The sequence below is a fragment of the Centrocercus urophasianus genome, unplaced genomic scaffold (genome assembly GCF_019232065.1).
Source record: "Centrocercus urophasianus isolate 14NV4802_14NV808 unplaced genomic scaffold, USGS_Curo_1.0 seq_16, whole genome shotgun sequence".
In the NCBI taxonomy this organism is placed as follows: domain Eukaryota; kingdom Metazoa; phylum Chordata; class Aves; order Galliformes; family Phasianidae; genus Centrocercus; species Centrocercus urophasianus.
In genome coordinates this window covers 47,070,455-47,085,408 of record NW_024884711.1, presented here as the reverse complement: position 1 = coordinate 47,085,408, position 14,954 = coordinate 47,070,455, and the positions used below count along the sequence as shown (strand labels likewise).

Here is a 14,954-nt window from a genome sequence, read left to right as displayed (position 1 = left end):
AATTTTTTCCATGTATGAAGTGGGATATCTGTGCTTTAGGGAGCTCAGTACCATCAAAATGACAGAGAGCTGAGGGACAAATATGTAAGAATATGTAGGAGAAGCAAGAGCACTAAAAGGTAGATCCTGTCCTTGTATTTGTGATTGCCAGACAACATCAGCACTTGTTTTCAACACCCAAGACTAAATTCGTATTTAAATCCTGAGCTTTCTATATAGCAAAGTGCAGTAAAATATAAATGGAGACTGATAACTTCTGAGAACTCATTGACTTCCTCGATCGTAGTGTTGATGTAGTGGGAATGGGCTCCTGATGGAAAAGGATAATTAACCACACCTTGCTTGGCCTCCTTCTGTCCTGAAATTCTGTACTTAAATCTGTGCTGCTAAGTGAAACAGATAAACAGATCCAGGTACAGCTCTCTGGCTTTGACTCTTCTTGCTGTATCTGGGCTGTATTCGTATTACGTAGCATTTGACTTTAGATCTCTTCCAGGTCTGCTGTTGTGGCTGTCAAATATAATTTTGTTTCCTTTTTTTTTGAGCTGCTTTGTTAAGCTGGAGAGAATTGGCTCTGAAATAATGTCAATTTGTTGATGCATCCTCGGGTGGAGTGCTTCTGTAAAGTGAAAATAAAGGGCAGTATGGCATGGTGGGATGTTTGAGGACATGAAGCCTCCTGGGCTGGTTTTGGTAGAGCCAGTCCTGCTGTTAAATGGCAGCATGCCATTCTGTGAGCTCTCTTTGGGCACTGCTTGGGAGAATCTTGGATGGCGTGGGTCAGAGCCATGTTAGGAAACATGGAAACTAGAAACAGTGTGTTCTAAATCCTGTCTCCTTCCAGACCTGGTCAATAGCTGTAAATGATAGTGCTATATTCTTTAGCATTAATAGCTCTGTTTTGAAAACCAGATCCAAATGGGTTGACCTAGGAGGAAACACATTATTCTCTAGGAAACAAGAGACAATGGTTTGCAAACTCAGACAAAACAAGAATGTGGATTCTGTTTGAGTCTAAGTGCAGCTCAGTGGCATCAGTACTTGGCTGAAAAACAGTTTATTTGCAAATTTAGTGTCATTGAGACTCCTCTGACCAGGAGAGATGAAAATAAAACAGCAAGTGAGAGAAAGAAGTCTGAGTTGGAATCCAGTATAGCAAAAAGTCCTGTTTGTTCAGTGGGAATCCAGTACAAATAGCACTGTATGTGTTTGCTCTAGGTTCTCTTGTCTATGCTTACCTGTTAGACATCTGAGTTATTTTTACCTTGAATCCTTAGTAATGTGGTGGTTTTCATTTGTGTTCTGTATTTTCTTAATTGTGGATGTGCACATGAAATCCTTTTTATCGTGTATATACACAGAAAGAAAGGCGTTTCTATTATTTCAATATCAAAGACTGCCAATGTACCAAAAAGATCTTAAACTGAAAGAATCTTGAGTGTGATATGTGTGTGTGTTCTGTTTTCATTCATTTTTCACATACTGAAAAAGGAAATTAAGTTAATGGAAAGTATGTGATATGACAGCAGTTGTTGCTATAATAATATCATGCACACAAAGGATGTTGCTGAGGAAATTATCCCATACTATTTCTGAAAGGTCTGTCAGTGCAATACCATTTTTTCCAAAGCAAAGGCCAGTGGTACAGTGCTGGTACTGTGAAAAAAAAAAAAAGATCATCTTTTTACAGCAGTTATTTGAAACTTTTCCTGAGTTCTGAATTCATTTTGGTACGAATTCCACAGGAAGAGGAAACCCATCTCGCCTCTCAAAATACAACTTTCTATTTAACTTCTGTTTTCACAGCCAAGCTGAACTGCTTAGTCCCTTCAGTTTTTCTGTTTGTGAAGTTTTAACTTGTCATTTGTGTAATAGAGAAATTAAAACAAGATCATGTAGTAGAATTATAGAATCATAGAATCATTTGGATGCTGTGTTGGGGGACGTGGTTTAGTGGGAGCTATTGGTGACAGGTGAACGGTTGGACTGGATGAGCTTTTAGGTCTTTTCCAACCTTGGTGATTCTGTGATTCTATGATGATTCTATAGAGTTGTAGAATCACCAAGTTTGGAAAAGACCTCTGAGATCATCTGCCCAACCATCCACTGACCACCAAGATTCCCACTAAACCACGTCCCTTTTGAGCAACTGTTACCTATGAGTGGATGAAAAATTACCCTGGTAGAGGCATCTAATCGAACACTGATTCTCACTTGCATGTTTTGGATATCTAAAGTAGCTTAATAACCAGTTTCAACCTCATCCTGGTCCCCATCAGGGATATTAGCTCATGTCATAACCTTCTGAACTCAGGTAGTCCTACGTACTTGAATTCCCACACAAAATTCAAGGAAAGGCTGGATGTTGTGTTGAGGGACGTGGTTTAGTAGGAGCTATTGGGAATAGGTGAATGGTTGGACTGGATGATCTTGTAGGTCTTTTCCAACCTTGATGATTCTTTGATTCTATGATTCTAAATTGAGGGCTGTACTTATCTGCTTCTGTTGATGAGCAGGCAAGGTCTGACCTCTACTGAAATCATACAGGTGAAATTAAGTCAGCATTGAGGTAGGACTGAAATCCTGGACTATTTGCATTGTGCTGCTCCTTGCAGGCTGCCTTTCCAGATGAACTCCTCAAGTTCAGCTCTTTTCCAGTAAAAAAATTTTTGTTCTAACACCATTTATTTGGACACAGATGTTGATAAATCTGTGCTCTTCTACACAGAACGCATGAAAACCTAAGATAAAAGCCATTGAATAATTTTATATATTTTTATTTTTGCCTGATTTTAGCACTTTTTTTTTCTCATTTATTCAAGAAACAATTCTCATTAAAGCAAGCATTCACTTATTTGTTTTTCGATTATTTTAATGTAGGAAGTCCCCAACATCCACTTGGAATAAAGAAGAGCAGATGAAAGATACCCTAGAATTAGGTAAGTTTGCTCAGAGTCAGTTTGGCTTTCACCAACATATTCTATAGAGAAACTGTGGTCACAGATGTTTGAATCTTTTCTTTGGCGATGCTTAGTTGATTTGGAGTAATTGCATTTGCTATTCTCTGGTGAGACTGTGAAGAAATTATTTAGAAATAATCAAAGAAAAGATGGCTTATCATAGAATTATGAAGTGATTTGGGCTGGAAGGGACCTTAGAGAACATCTTGTTTCAACCTCAGTGCTATGGGCAGGGACACCTCCCACCAGACAAGGTTGATCAAAGCCCCATTCAGCCTTGCCTTATTTATTTTTTAAGTCTATCATTTCCCCTACTGGTGGGAGCAAACATACCTTTTTTTTCCTCCAACTCCTTCTATGTTCTTTCTTTACTTTCAGTTGATGTTGAGGATGAAGCAACAACTGGAGAAGTCAGTAGGAACCTGAATCTTTCAGCACTGCACGTACTTCAAGAAGCGTCAAAGGCGATCGATATTTCTCTTGCAAAAGTAAGGCTATGATGGTACATAGAAATGGAAGTGTGAAATGGTCATTTCTGTTCAGTCAGAGCAGCAATGGATTGTTCTGTGTTGTGTGTTTGTTTGTGCTTTAACTCTTGCTGTGCATACTCTTGTACATCGTCCTTATTTGGGATTCATATGTAAAGGTAATGTAGGGACACCAAACAGAATTCAGAAAAATACCAGAAGAGCATGTGGGAAATTATCAGCTGCTTGAACCACAGATTAGGGCTTTAAGTGAAGAAGCACACATTATTTTATTAATAGCTCTTGTCAGTTTTGCATGTGCTTGTCTACCTGTCCTCATATTGACTGATTCACCACTGCTTCTCCTTCGCTCACCTTCCTTGCTTCGAGCAGAGATGTAAATATTAAGTGCTTTTAATTTTTACTTCCAATTCAGACAAAAAAAAAAAAAAAAAATCATTAAAAAAGCCACGGAGAAAAGATAATGAGGATTTCTTCTGACTTAATTCTCTGTCAAAGACCTATCGAAGTGATGGTGCAAACCCTGAGCAGTCAGTCCTTATTTGCTCAGCCTTACTTTAGGCTGAAAGCAATTCTTCAGCTTAGCTATTCCTTAGTAGCAGAGTCTGCAGTCACTCAGGGTCAAGATCTGAATTTGAATTTTGCCAGCAGACATAGGTGAATCTCTGAACATTTGTCTTATACCAGCAACTTTGACAAGCAAAATAGGCTTCTGCCTTTTCTGTGTCCAGCAGGATCCTCTTCTCACTTTTGCCAGCCATGAGTAGCCATCGCCCTTTTGCTGCAGCTTTGAGGCACTATTTTGTAATGCTTCCATGGGAAACTGCTCCAGCCAATCTGCCTAGACAGTTTCCTAGTGCTGAGCAATACATGGCATTATGAGTTGAAGTAATATTGCAGGAAAAGGAAAAAATTGTTCCGTCCCATTTGGGTGTTGCTATTTACAGTAAGTATAAAAGAGAAAAGGGTGGCTATAGTGAGTTAGTCATTACCCTGCCACACTCTGCCTTTCTTTCTACAAATGACTGCTAGAAAACATTGGAGTATGTATATATGTTATTTACTTTTAAAATCATACATCTTCTTTTTTTTTTTTAATAGGAATTAAAAAATCTTCTGTTTGGCTCCAGTCTTTGTTGCTTCAGTGAAGAATGGAAAATACAGAGTTTTACATTTAATAACATACCTCAGTTAAAATATGGCATTGTACAAAAAAAGGTACTGTAAGTGAGCTTCTTAAAAAAAAAGGGGGGGATCTTTGCTTTTTACATGAAGTTTACAGTGTTTTAGCAGTGAAAAAATAAGTCTTTGCTTTCCTTGGTGTTACTGCTTTCCACTGGATGATGTTACCTTGGAGAGTCTGCTAGGAGATCTGAGATGGAAGGAATCTACTGAAGATTATAGAATCACAGAATGGCTTAGGTTGGAGGGAACCTTCATTGTCATCTAGTTCCAACCCTTCTGACATGGTCTGGTTGCCAACCAGATCAGGTGCCCAGGGCCCCATCCATCCTGGCCTTGAGAACCTCCAGGGCTGGGGCATCCACTGCCACACCACACTCTGAGTAAAGAATTCCCCCCTCACATCTCAGCTAAATCTCCCTTCTTTTAGTTTAAATCCATTTCCCCTTGTCCTATCACTATCAGACCATATAAAAGGTCGATCCCATTCCGGTCCCTTCCAACCACAACCATTCTCTCACTCAAGGAAATCAGAGGTGGTGCAAAATTGCCACCTAGTTAACACACAGAAATGAGTCTTGGTCATTCAGTGGAATCAGATGGGCTGGGTGGTTGGGAATAAAGGAGGAGAAGGAAATTCAATGCTATGCCATCCCACAGTCTCTTACAGCAGCCATTAATCTGTTTTCCACTACATTCAATGTTAATATGATACGTGTTGGTATTGTGATATTTGCAACATAAAGGATCTGAGGATTCAAGTTTCCCTTATTTTCTCCCTTCTGCAGTGGAATAACTTCCCAGTGCAGAGAGGTATACATAAAACTGAAATCTTTCATTAATGATAGAAGAGGGAATTTGAGGGAAGGCATGGTGCTGAGAGGAATTTAAAGGGCAAGGTTAAATTCTGTCCTTCAGAAAAGTCAAGTTTGTTATTTCTCTAGAAATGAAGGTAGTTCTTATCTCATAGGGATTGGAGCATCTTTTGTTTGTTTGCATGAGCACAGAGCAGGCTTAAAAAAGCAACTTTCCTTTCGCAGAATCATAGAATCACCAAGGTTGGAAAAGACCTACAAGATCATCCAGTCCAACTATCCACCTATCACCAATAGTTCTCACTAAAATATTCTCTTTGACATTATACTGACTTTGATATTACAGAATCGTATAGAATCACAGAATTGTTAAGGTTGGAAAAGACAGAATCACAGCATCACAGAATGGCCAGGGTTGGAAGGGACCTCAAGGATCACGAATCTCCAACCCCCTGCCACATGCAGGGCCACCAACCTCCACGTTTAATGCTAAACCAGGCTGCCCAGGGCCCCAACCAACCTGGCCTTGAACACCTCCAAGGACGGGGCATCCACAACCTCTCTGGGCAGCCTGTTCCAGTACCTCACTACTCTCTGGGTAAAGAATTTCCCCCTGATGAAGAGGGGGAGAGAGAAAAGACCTCTAAGCCCATCTAGTCCAACCATCCACCTACCACCCATACTACCCACTGACCCATGCCAGTGTGGCAAGTTCTAGGTATATTCTGGGAAAATGGATGTGAAGCACACTACCAGTCAGTAATTCTGATTTTCAGTGGCTTGCAAAAAACAGAGAGCAACAGAGAGCATTGCAAAATCATGGATGGAAAGAGAGAGATTAAAGGATGGATGAAGCCTGAAAGGAATCACTTGGCTTGCAGACTAGTTTTGTCCGGCGTCAAACAAGGCAAAGTGTTTTGTTAATGGAGTGTCCAATTGTTCCTCTCAGGGTGGCCCATGTGGAGTACTGGCAGCAGTTCAAGCTTGTGTTCTACAGCAGCTTATCTTTGGAGACAGTAACAGGAATAAGGATGCTCGGTAAGTCAGCAACTGACACAAGTAATTTCCATACAGAAGCGTAGGAGAATTTTGTGTTGCAGCCCCTCAGGAACCTTTTGGAGTTTGGACTTCACAGAGCTTTACTTTATCTCTGGTAGAGAAAGAAAGTAGAGTATGAATTTTGTATTTAGTTTTCTTCTAAGTGTAGTGGTGTCATTGCACCTCGAGATTCCATGGCGTTATGATTTCAAAGCAAATGCAATCAGGATTTGGAAGACCATGGAATTCATACAATTTTTGACACCAAGAATCTCAAGAAGGGTGGAATTTAAGAGTTAGAGCTTTCTCTTTTCTTCTTGTTTGATCTTTCACGTCAATATGAGTTAGCTGTTTGGGCTGAGTTCATCAATAATGGAAAGAAATGGGTGCATTTGTCATCATCTCTCTGCAAGCACATGGGATGGGAGGTGACAATTAATCAAAGCTTTATTGGGGCCTGAGGGGTCTGCACAGGTTTCCAAACCCAGGAGTGGTCGTGGGCAGGCAGACCTGCAGTGAGATGCTTAGTAAGGCATTGGAGACATTAAAAACCAGACTTACAGACTTAGAATAAAACATTTACTATCATAGAATCATAGAATGACTGAGTTGGAAGGGACTATGACTGTTAGTATTGTTGTTGCTGGGTAATAATGGCTCTGATTGCTTTCAGACCCCCAAACAAAGGTCCAAATGAATGAGATACTGTGAATTAATCACCTGAAGATCACCTGTTTCTGGAGCCCACCTCAAGTTAGTTACACTGGTAAACCCATTGAGTCAATGGTATAATGCATGAGCAGAGGGTTATGTCAGCTCATGGCTAGGCTTAGGTTAGCTGACCCTACGTTGGCTTAGTTCTATGGTGTTACATAGTTCAATTCTTTATTCTTCCAGTCATTTCTTTCAGAACATCACACTTTTCTGTAATTCATCTAACAGAGCATGCTTTTTAAATTAACCAGCATTGCTTCCCAAATGCATTAAAAGCCACGCCAGTACTGTATTTCTGATAGTTAAGAGTTCATTTCAGTTTGGAGGGCATCTGCTCCTTGATCTGCCTGAGCCTCAAACTGCCCTCAGTAACACCCTGAGAGCTGTTCACTGTTTGCTCTTTCATCACAACAAAGTGATGTTAGATGCTGGAGAATCGTGTAGCACCCAGATAAGTGGGCTGAAGCTAGATTGCTTTATTTGACCATGAGTGTCCCAGCTACAACCTGCCCTGTGTACTTGGCAATATTTGCCTCCCTTTTTTCTTTCCTCTTGTTACGCACGTGGTTTTAAAGTACTTTGTTTTTACATATTTGGTATATGAAAAATGCTGCTGAGGTATGATGAAAGTCCCCAAGGGACTTCGAGTTGGCAGCTGAGATCTTGGTCTTGGTGTGCAGAAATGCTAAAAGTCTCCAGGTCTTAAAAATGAATAGCAAGGCAGGCTGTTTTATTCAGGGGATAAACAGATCTTCCTTATGATGAGTTTGCCATGGGCAGAAACTCTTAGGCAGGCAGAAAGACAGGGCAAACTCAGAGCTTGAAATCAGAGGATCTACATTCCTTTCTAATTCTAACCTACATTTTCCATCCTTGATGATTCTATGATTCTATGATTTTCGAAGTATTGGCTGCTTCAAGGTGAGTGTTTCACTTGAGAGTTCTTCGTGGTTCAGGAGGTAATTACCACACATCCTTATTATTCTGCTGCCTCTTCTGCTACAAATCAATTATAAATGGATTGAGTTGAAATAACTTCCTATGCTTTCCATATTTTGGATGTCTGTGCCAGAACACAGGCTGAAATAATAGAAAATGGTGATTTATTTTTTTGCTTGAAAACCATCACTGTCATTATTTCCCAAATCTCACATCCTTCAGATATGGAAATATTTTCTAAATGAACATCATATTCAGGCTTGAAAAGATGGTTGTTTTTTTTTGTTTGTTTGTTTGTTTGGTGTTTCTTGTACGTTCCTTTCATTACTGGATCTTTTTACTCACGTGCTGGGAACGGATTCTGACATCATCTCTCATCCTCGTAAAACCCTGGGACTGATAATATCTGAATTTCAAGAATGGCCATTCTGGAAGTCAGCAGAGAAAAATCCATTTCTGCAAAGCACAGTGTTTATTGTGAATGGCATTGTAGTTAAGTTTTAGTAGTAGGTGGGAACTCCACAGTGCAGATTTGAAGACGATAGTTAAGAAGTCAAAGGTCAAGGATGTGATTAAATATGAAGACCTAGAATTCAGATATTAATGTATAAAACAATCCTAATAGAGTTGCATCTCCCTCCTTAGAGGCCTTGAGGAGCTGAATGGCAGCACCAAGCCCAGTCCACTGCTAGCTAGTTGTGCTGCTGCATGCACAGGGAGTGCTCTCGTGGCATCTCATACAGATGATTGAGCCCTAAGGGTGGGATGCAGCTGCTCCTGGTGTGTCTTCTCAGGAACTGCAGTGGCTTGCTGTTCAACTCAAAGGATTTTTGGAATTTAGAACTTGGAGCTGTTTACAACGATCTTGGCGATAGAAGCAATTGAAATACTTAGATGACAATTTTCCAAGGCAGCTTGCTAGATCCTCATTAGCATTAGCATTACAACATCTGGATGGTCTCTAAAAAAGTGCTTTTCTTCATATATCAATTGCTAAAAACCTGTTGTAAACCTGTGCATGCTGTGGCTGGGGCACTTTGCCCTCACATGATAAGCTCTGTGACACACACTTCGGTGCTTTTTCTGTTTCTTGCTTTTCCTGGACTACAGCTGTCTCCAGCCCTCAGAAGCTCACAGGACCAAATGCCTCACCATGGCTATTGCAGACATCTTGTGGCGTGCAGGAAGCAATGAGAAAGCAGTTGTGGCACTGTAAGTAGGAGAAGCAGCTTCAGTTACGTGATGCTCTTATAATTGTGTCTGTTAAGTATGGACAAAGTTCACAAAATGGAAGTTCATAAAGATCACAGCATCATCGAATGGTTTGAGTTGGATGGGGGTCTCTAAAGGGCATCTGGTCCAAATCCCTGCAGTGCACAGGGATGCCCACAGCTCCATCAGTGCTCCTTTGACTGTGGGTGTCTGCAGGGATGGGGCACCACCGCCTCTCAGTGCAACCTGTGCAGTGCCTCACTGCCCTCAGTGTATGAAATTCTTCCTTATATCCACCTAAATCTCCCCTCTTTTAGATTGAAGCCATTTTCCCTTGTCCTATCACACAGACCCTCCTACAGAGTCAGTCCCCTTCCTTCTTACAGCCCCTTCAGATACTGAAGGCTGCTCTCAGCTCTCCCTGCAGCCTTCCCCCCTCCACCTGCACAGCCCCAGCTCTCATCCTCTCCTCATTTCATTGTTCCATCCCTTGGGATCAGTTTTGTGGTCCTCAAAATGTATTCATGCGGCGTGAAATGGATGAAGAAGAAATGCAAAAGGCCATTTTTGCTGTTCCAATAGCTACTGAAGGGAGTTACTGAATCCTGCAATATATTTATGATTTTGTGAGAAGAGATCATTTATTTTATTAGAACAACTAAGACTGATGGTAAAGTGAGAGCAGACAGCCTTCTGGAGGCTTCTGGGCACTGAAGCTCTTCAAACCTGAAACAGAAGCCAGCAAATTCAGAGACATTTCCAGTGATATTTTGAGTGTTTTCTGCCTATAAAATATTTCCTCTGATGCTACTCTACATCTGTTCTGCTGCTTCTCTTTTAATGTCACTGCTCTCATATTCCTTCCCAACAAAAATTGGCGTTAATATCTTCAACCTATATTTATCCTCCTTCTTGACAGAGAAACTTGTAATTTATATTAAATAGAGGGAGCACAGCTAAAGATGTTTCATCAATAAAAGTTCACGGAATGCCCAACATGCACTCATTTTGCATAAGGCTGTCTTTAAAAAAGCCAAAAATTAGTCACTGAAGTAATAATACCAAATCTTTGGTTTGTGATTCAGTTCATGTAAGGTTTTGGTTTCTGTGTAATGTGATTTTGGTCCTTTTGACATGAACTTTGGTTTTGTTTGCATGTTCTCTTTAGGCCGTCAGGAAGACAGCAGTTCACTCCCATAGGAAAATATAAGGCAGATGGAATCTTAGAAACTGTAAGGCTTTGTGTAACTCGTGCTCACATTTTCCCTATATCCTTTTTGTAGCTTTTCTTGCTTTAGTACAATGAATCCCATTTCTGTGTATCCCTTAAGTGTTTTAAAACCTCTAATATTACAGTAGCCAGTTGTGATCTAAAAACCAGTAGGAAATCACAGAACCTGGTAGTTTATCTGGCTCTGAACCATCCCACTGCCTGGGGACAGCTGGGCTCTCTGAAGTCCTTTTTGGTGCGTCTACCTTCCAAGCTTGTAAACTCTGCCTAATTTTGCTGGTATGCATTAAAAATTGAAAGTGGATCCTTTCAGGTCAGCTAGCACAGCCTTGAACATCAAGAGACAGTATTTTCTTCTCGTGTTTTATACAGAATTCCTTGCTTTTTTTTTTTCCCCCCAGTTGCTCCAAATGGCAAAATACTTTCCAGTAGTGTCTTTGTTTCCATCTGAAGCCTTCAAATGGCTTTGTAAACATTGGTGACACAAGCCACGCTTCGGTGGCTTAAGGAAATATTACTGGCCTAAATGGAGGAGCAAAGCTACCAGCTCCATTTCAGAACCAGTTTTGAAACAACTGGAAGTGAAAACCTGATGCAGCACAAAATAATGTGCTGTATGTGCTCTTACAAAAGAAAAGCAGTATTCTTTAATACATTAAAATGATCTTGTGCTGCTGGTCATTTCAGAGTGCAAATAATAGCGTGGTGCTGCATCAAAATACTGCTTATCAAAGCTCATGTGGGCACAGCCAGGGTGAAACAGTGGTGGAAAGGGAACTCCAGATATAGCCATGGATATGGTCAGCCACGTACCATGGAATCACAGAGTGGCTTAGGTTGGAAGGTACCTTATGGATCCTTGAGCTCCAGCCTCAGCTGTGGGCAGGGCTGCCAACCCCATTTCATCTTTACTGCATAAATCCATCATTGCTGACAAAATGGGAAGATGCAAAAACAAAGAGCTTGGAAGGAAGGGCTGGGAGCTGTAAACTCTCCTGAAGTTCATGTGATGTTTGAGTATTCGTGGGGGTATTCTCTTATTCTCTGAGCAATAAGAAGGGCTCTGATACAGATCTGCTATAGACAGCACACCCTGTGGGTAACAGCCTCCTGGGCTGCTTGCTGCTTCTGAGGCTTCATGTTGTTCTAAGAATCGTTTTGCATTGCATGGAATTGAAGCAAGCTGATGGCTTGAGAACTTAAAAACAGCAAGAGGCAGCATTTAACCACCATACAGCATTTAACCAAGTCACAGCAGTAAGAGGTAGACTTCCTTAGATTTTTATACCACTTTATGTTAGTTGCAAACCTTCTAGTCAGATCTGAAGTTTTGCCTGCTTCCCCTCAGCTGTTGTGTTTCAAAGTGAATTGCTCTTATTTCAGATGTTTGTTTTTTCTTCTGTTTCCTCCCAGCTAATCCTGCATAGTGCCACAAGATATGAGGATCTGATTGTACTTCTTCAGCAGAATATTCACCAGGTATCACGTGTTCAGCTGCCAATCTTCATGTATTTAACAATCTCATGATGCCTTCTGAATGTAATTTCTAACACCGTTTCTGTCAGCCAACTGACGGTAGAACCACAGAATCATAGAACCACCAATGTTGGAGAAGATCTCCAAGATCATCCAGTCCAACCATCCAGCAATCACCAATAGTTCCTACTAAACCACGTCCCTCACTGCAACATCTGAACATTTCTTGAACACCTCCAGGGCCAATGACTCCACCACCTCCCTGTGCAGCCCATTCCAGTACCTCACCACTCCTTCTGAGAAGAAATTGTTCCTAATATCCAACTTGAACATCCCCTGGTGCAATCTGAGGCCTTTCATTCTCATTGTGTCGCTAGTTACACAGGAGAAGAGACCGATCCCCCCCTCCTTTCAGGCAGTTGTAGAGAGCAATAGTGTCTCCCCAGCACAGATCTCACATTTTAACAAGTAGAGCAAAAAAGAAAAGCGATTTTAGCATAATTGAAAACCGTTCTTTCCACTTTCAGTTTGATTCACGTTTCTCTAGGATTGGAATCAAGCAACAAAGTAAATACAGTTCTTTCTTTTTCAGTTTGAAATTGGTCCCTGTGGGTGCATCCTTCTGACCGTGTCCGTCATCTTATCGAGATCCATCAATCTGTGAGTGCCTTTGTATCTAATTTCATTAACTGCAAAGAAACTGAGACGTGCAAAGTGAAAAAGCAGCCACGGTATACTTAAATCTCTGTCTTTTTTCAGTGTCTTGCTGTTTATTCTGATAAATACACAGATGTTACAGTTGTGATTTGCACAGTTAATCTTGGCTTTTGCTGTTGTGAGTTTGAGATCAGATTTCAGATAGATCTTTATTGTGACTCCAGTATGGAGGGAATTAGGGACACAGGGCATAAACACGAGGGAAGGAGAAAATGTATCTATCAGCTCATCTACTCTTCTGCTATCAGAGTGATATTTTACAGGAACAAAGCTTATCTCATGCCAGTTTAACGATAGAAGATTTTAATTTTTTGCCACTGATCCTCTAAAATCTCTTTAAGAATCTCATTATTAATGAGTAGAAATTGTTTCAATGCCACGTTCAGTTTCTCCATAACTAAATTTATGTCCTATTTGCTGTTCAGACAGTATCTCTGCAAATTATTTCTCCACATCCTGCTGTTCTTGTCAACACAGGAACAGCCACATTTGGTCAGACTGAAGGTCCATCTGCCCAACAGCTCATGGTAGTTGCATATAAAAAAGATTATGAGTAACAGGAGGAGCATAGAGGGATCTCTACTACCTGTGACATTTCTGCCTATGTGCTTACATTTGGTAATTTCCTTTCTTTTTCAAGTTTGAATGAACACAGCTCTGGAATTGCTTGTCAGTCTACAAATGGGTTGCATGTGATGATTAATACTCTCCCATCTTTAGCAGAGCATCTTTTTGTCTGATATACTGCAGTACTGTTTAACTTCTTGCTGCTCTGAAATCTACAAAGAATTGTTGCTCTCGTTTCTTCTCTGCAATGTCCAGATGATGTTTTTTGCTTCTGCCAAACCAAATGTTAATCAGTGAAGCTGAAACAGTGTTTTTTCCTGTCCCTTGTGCTTCTTATATACTGTCTTGAATGAGTTCTGTCAAGAAAATATTGTGCACAGAATGAATCCATTCAGATTGCAGAATGGACTGGTGCTTCCAGATGTTATCTGTTCTAACGTTTCTCCACACCACAGTCAAAAACCAGCAGACTTCAGAGATCTTTAATATTTTCCTCTTCATCCAGTCAGGAAACAACATGATTGATGGGGCCCTGGACAGTCTGATCTGATGGTTGGCAGCCCTGCCCACAGCAAGGGGGGGTTGGAAATCCATGATCTTGGAGGCCCCTTCCAACACAACCATTCTACGATTCTATGATTCCGTGATCCTATGATTCTGTTCCTGGTTCTTTGGCAGAGACTGTCCCATAACCTGTGGGATTTCTGATACTCTAGGTAGCCTTGGTTAATTTTTATTGTGAATGTTGTAGTTGTACTATAGATTTTCTCTCTCCATCTCCCTGTTCCCTCTATGTGTGTACACACACAGCCATATACAGAAAGGTAGAATTGACTCTTGAAGTGGCAGTGATCACTCCACTCCTGATGTGACTCCACCTTAGGCACCAGCTCTCAGGTAGCAGCCAATGCTCTGTCTTAGCAGCTGAAAGCAAATTGCTTCAGGTATCTGTCTTTTGTCAAGGCTGAACCAGTCGCTTGTGATGCCCCAGTTTCTCCATTGATGATGATGATAAAGGCCACGGTGTGAAATTCCTCAGGAAGATATTTCTAGTGATGATTATAAGTAAATCTGGTCTGAATTTACTGATGTAGATACGCTGAGCTCTAAGGAGTAGTCGTTAAAGCAGCCTCTTTCAAACATTCCCTGAGGTTTCCTCTAGGACAGTTGTGCTTCCTTGCTAGTTTGTTTGTTTGTTTGGTTTTTTACATATTGAATGGATTTCTTTGGTGCAGTGAATCTCAGGGTGGAGCAGAATCTGAAAGTTTCCTTCATTTTGTCAAATTCTACTTCTGTAGCAATCTTGTAGAATTATCTGCAAGTGAAAAGAGCTGTTCTTTGACACCTTGTGTTGATAACTGACATGAAAAGAGCAGCTGCACTTGAAAGCAGCACAGGTTTGCTGTGTGGAAATTGAATGATGCTTTTATTTCTTGCATCGTATCTTGAAAATAAATAACCATTTAGCACAAGTTTGATTTGATTTTGCTTATACAGTTGCTCACCCACGGAGCCTCCTAAAAGCATTCACAGATATATTATTATTATTTTTTGTTTTGCTGACATTTCCTCCTTTCTTTTGCTTACAATAACACTGCATGTCAGTGGCTTAGCT

At 40.7% G+C, this 14,954-nt stretch overlaps 1 protein-coding gene across 1 annotated transcript in view; it reads left to right on the top strand.

Moving 5' to 3' along the window:
• Positions 1-14,954, top strand: part of MINDY4 (MINDY lysine 48 deubiquitinase 4) — a 70,922-nt gene that overhangs the window by 18,312 nt on the left and 37,656 nt on the right. Inside the window, exons 6-13 of the mRNA XM_042817457.1 lie at positions 2,881-2,939; positions 3,339-3,448; positions 4,550-4,666; positions 6,395-6,483; positions 9,247-9,348; positions 10,517-10,580; positions 11,993-12,058; positions 12,648-12,715. Coding sequence (XP_042673391.1) covers positions 2,881-2,939; positions 3,339-3,448; positions 4,550-4,666; positions 6,395-6,483; positions 9,247-9,348; positions 10,517-10,580; positions 11,993-12,058; positions 12,648-12,715 — 675 coding nt within the window. The remainder of the gene's footprint in view (positions 1-2,880; positions 2,940-3,338; positions 3,449-4,549; positions 4,667-6,394; positions 6,484-9,246; positions 9,349-10,516; positions 10,581-11,992; positions 12,059-12,647; positions 12,716-14,954) is intronic.